The 4,366-nt window shown below is 47.8% G+C and overlaps 1 protein-coding gene across 1 annotated transcript; it reads left to right on the top strand.

Annotated features, from left to right (window-relative positions):
• The first annotated feature begins 2,268 nt into the window (after nucleotides 1-2,268).
• LOC134290655 (uncharacterized) lies at nucleotides 2,269-4,048 on the top strand. Its single transcript, XM_062857835.1, has 3 exons — nucleotides 2,269-2,289; nucleotides 2,898-3,842; nucleotides 3,911-4,048. The coding sequence occupies exons 1-3, from the start codon at nucleotides 2,269-2,271 to the stop codon at nucleotides 4,046-4,048; spliced, it is 1,104 nt and encodes a 367-aa protein (XP_062713819.1).
• The last annotated feature ends 318 nt before the right edge of the window (nucleotides 4,049-4,366 follow it).

The raw sequence follows: 4,366 nt of genomic DNA on the forward strand, positions 1-4,366 counted from the left end.
ATTTGTTGTGCCGTATGCAAAAGTTTTGTCAACTTTTATATACGGCCACTTCTGGCGGAACACCCGGAACCGGTTCCGAAGCACTACCGGTGCAGATATGGTCTGGGACTGTTTTCTTGCTAACTGCTCATCAGGTTATCGAAAATGCCGCAGTTTGATGTGTCGCATGCATGGAGTTGGTTCACTTTTATATTTGGCCACATCCGGCGGGACACCCGGAACCGGTTCCGGAACACAACCGGTTCAGATATGATCTGAGACTATTTTCTTGCTAACTGTCCATCAGGATATCGAAATTGCCGCAATTTGATGCGTCGCATGCATGGATGATTTGGTTCACTTTTATATTTGGCCACTTCCGGCGGGACACCCGTAACGGGTTCCGTAACAATACCGGTTCAGATATGTTCTGAGCCTGTTTTCTTGCTAACTGTTCATCAGGTTATCGAAAATTCCGCGGTTTGATATGTCGCATGCATGAATTTGGTTCACTTTTATATTTGGCCACTTCCGGTGGGACATCCGGAACCGGTTCCGGAACACAACCGGTTCAGATATGGTCTGTGACTGTTTTCTTGCTTACTGTCCGTCAGGTTATCAAAAATGCCGCAGTTTGATGTGTCGCATGTATGTGTTTGTTACATTTTTATGTATGGCCCCTTCCAAGGGTACTGTTTCGGAACACCTAAATGGCTATAACTCCGGAACGGCTGGACCGTTCTGAACCATTTTCAATAGGAAACAATGGGACCAGATTCCGCGTCGAATGAACCGTCGGTCATACACACACAGACATTACCTCAATTCGTCGAGCTGAGTTGATTGGTATATGTGACTTGACCCTCCGGGCCTTCTATCAAAAAGTCGTTTTTGGAGTGAACATATAGCCTTTCCAGTACACTTAGTGTACGAGAAAGGCAAAAAGGGTTGCCGTTCAGGCGGCTGTTCACTCTTCGCTTCTCTAACTATTTTCTCTGGAGATCACCACAGCAGACGGAATCGCAAATCGACCACGTTCTGATTGACGGACGGCACTTCTCCGTCGATGTCAGGATCTATCGTGGCGCCAACATCGACTTCGACAATTACCTAGTAATAGTCAAACTGCGCCCAAAACTCTCCGTCATCAACAATATACGGTATGTACTGGCGACCGTTACGGTGCAACCTAGATTTAGTAAAGCAACCGTATGTCGCCTCAGCATACGCGCAGAATCTCGAGACGGTGTTGTTAGACGAGGGCGAGCTCGATGTGGTTTTTTTTTCTAGAGGACTGCTGGAGTTACTTGTTCTGCAACCATCAACGACGCAGCCGAGAGCACCGACGAAACGAATTGTTCGACGAGGAGTGCAGAGTGATTTTGGTGGCGAAGCACACAGCACGTGCGGTAATGCTGCAGCAAGGAACCCGGCACAACGTGGAAGGTTACAAATAGAAGTGTAAACAGCAGACCCGCCTCTTTCGGGGAAAAAGCACAGCATGGAAGAAGCGGAATGCGAAGAAATAGAACTGCTGTGCCGTTCCCACGAAACACGGAAGTTCTACGAGAAGTTCAACGCATTCTGCAACGGTTTCGTGTTGCGAGCCGACATATGTTGGAATAAGGACGGAGGCTTTTTGACGGACGGACGTGAGGTGATCGCAAAATGGAAGCAACACTTAGACGAGCACCTGAATGACGTGGAGGACGTAGGCACGGGAGACCACGACAACGGAGAGAACGGCTACGTCAATACGGCTGAGGACGGAAATGAACCAACTCCCACGCTGAGGGAAGTAAAAAATGCCATTCATCAGCACAAAACCAACAAAGCAGCTGTTGGTAAGGATGGTATCGCAACTGAACTCATCAAGATGACCATCTGTCTGCACCGGTGGATAGTTAGGATCTGGGAAACCGAACAGCTACCGGGGGAGTGGAAGAGCGGGCTAGTCTGGCCCATCTACAAGAAAGGCGACTATTTCGAATTTGAGAATTTCAGAGCGATCGCCATTTTGAATGACGCCTACAAAGTGCTGTTCCAGATCATCTTCCGTCGCCTCTGTCATCTAAAACGAATGAGTTCGTGGGAAGTTATCAAGGTGGCTTCATCAACGGCCGGTTGACAACGGCTCACATCGTCATCGTACGGCAAATCCTGCAGAAGTACCGTGAATAATAGGTCTTAACGCATTACCTGTTCATTAACTTCGAGCGACAGTGTAGAGCACATGCAGGTATGGAAAATCAGAGACGAGAACGACTGACAAGACTGATTAAAGCAGCAATGGACGGTGTGTGCAAAAGCGTAATGATTTCGCGTAAACCAATTCATTTAAATCTCGCCATTGGCTGCAAAAAGCTTACGTACCCTCAAACTTATTTGCATCATTTATTTATATCGTCATTATACAATAAAACTGAATCAACATTTCTTCGTCTTTACCCTCGGCTCGTGACTGCAGTTCTCCATCCTTCGGCTTGATACTTAGGAGTGCCGATAACAGCACAAAACTAACAGGTGGGGGCGTTCTAGTAGCTGTGAATTCTAGGCACAAAGCGAGGAGAGTAGATAACTCCTCTTGGACTCGCTTGGAGCAAGTATGGGCTCCGATCAAACTGGGCGATCGTACACTTTTTCTCTGTGTGCTGTATATTCCTCCTGATCGGGTACGTGATGCATCTCTTATTGAATCGCATTGCCGGTCGATCTTTTCCATTCTGGAAATCGCCAAACCCAGAGATGAAGTCGTCATGATGGGTGACTTCAATCTTTTAGAGATCACGTGGAAGGCATCATGCAATGGATTTCTCTATCCTGACGTGGAGCGGTCAGTCATTCACTCCACCGCATCTTGTCTTTTGGACAACTATAGTGCTGCAACTCTCGCTTAAATCAACCCCGTCACCAATCAGAACAACCGCAGTCTGGACCTCTGCTTCGACAGTGCACAGGACACTGCTCCACCCATATGCGAAGCGCTGGCTCCTCTAGTGAAATTAACAGTCCACCATCCTCCTTTGCTGTTAACAATCGACGCAAAGTCGCCTCTTGAATTCGTCATTTCACCGATTGCCGTTTCCTATGATTTCCACAAGGCTGATCATCGTAGCATCACCGAAGAGTTATCCGGTCTGGATTGGGGTGGTATCCTTGATACCGAGGACATGGAGGTGGCTGCTCAAACTTTGTCCAATGTGCTGGCATACGTAATTGACAGACACGTCCCCAAAAAGCTGCACCGCAATACATCGCGTCGTCCTTGGGAAACAAGCGAACTGCGTATGTTGAAATCTGGAACGAGGGCCGCTCTAAGGAAATTCACCAGACACCGCACACTGCTACTCCGGAACTACTATGTGAGGATCAATTACGAATATAAGCGCATTGCGAAACAATGCTTCCTTCGTTATCAGCGTGGCATGCAGAGGAAGCTTAAATCTCGTCCTAAACAGTTTTGGAAACTCGTAAACGAACAGCGTCACGAATCCGGTTTGCCATCGTCTATGATGTTCAACGGTGATGTGGCCTCCTCTCCGCAAGATATATGTAATCTCTTTGCCGATAAATTTGCTAGTGTCTTCACCGATGAGCAACTGAATGACAACAACGTCGCACTCGCCGCTAGCACAGTTCCACACTTTGGGCAATCGCTGAGCAGTGTAGACATCGATGAAAACATGATTGCCAGGGCTTCCGTTAAGCTCAAGACGTCGCACAACCCGGGACCCGATGGAATTCCATCGGTATTTGTCAAGGCGCAAATCATCAACCTATTGCCACAACTGCTTCACGTATTCCGACTCTCCGTAACTACTGGCCTGTTTCCGTCCACATGGAAGCTTGCGCACATGTTCCCAGTACATAAAAAAGGGAACAGGCAAGAGGTAACTATCGCGGTATTTCTTCGCTCTGCGCCATCGCCAAGTTGTTCGAGATCGTCATCTTGGACCCGTTGTTCGATCACAGCACCGAGCAACATGGATTCCTGCCTGGTCGCTCAACGGCCTCTAATTTGCTGTGTCTTACCTCCTATATCTTCGAGACCATGGGGAAACGCGTTTAAACCGATGTCATTTACACCGACCTGACTGCAGCATTCGATAAATTGAATCATTGTATTGCTGTAGCTAAACTCGATCGGCTGGGGATACATGGAGCCCTCCTGCAATGGTTTCAAACTTATCTTACCGGTCGTTGCCTGTCTGTCGTCATAGGTGACTGTCAGTCCGTTTCATTTGCCGCAACGTCTGGTATCCCACAAGGTAGCCACTTGGGACCACTGATCTTTTTGATATATTTTAATGACGTGAACTTGGTGATCAAATGCCCACGGTTATCCTACGCGGATGATCTCAAACTATATCTTCGTGTTCGATCGATT

The sequence above is a fragment of the Aedes albopictus genome, chromosome 1 (assembly GCF_035046485.1).
Source record: "Aedes albopictus strain Foshan chromosome 1, AalbF5, whole genome shotgun sequence".
In the NCBI taxonomy this organism is placed as follows: domain Eukaryota; kingdom Metazoa; phylum Arthropoda; class Insecta; order Diptera; family Culicidae; genus Aedes; species Aedes albopictus.

What these genes read in the sequence shown, in the direction of transcription:
- LOC134290655 (XM_062857835.1), top strand. Translation starts at nt 2,269, where the DNA reads ATGGACGGTGTGTGCAAAAGC. An exon ending in TGGACGGTGTGTGCAAAAGC is followed by an intron (nt 2,290 to 2,897) that starts GTAATGATTTCG and finishes GTCACCAATCAG; the next exon opens with AACAACCGCAGTCTGGACCT. An exon ending in AGCTTGCGCACATGTTCCCA is followed by an intron (nt 3,843 to 3,910) that starts GTACATAAAAAA and finishes GCCATCGCCAAG; the next exon opens with TTGTTCGAGATCGTCATCTT.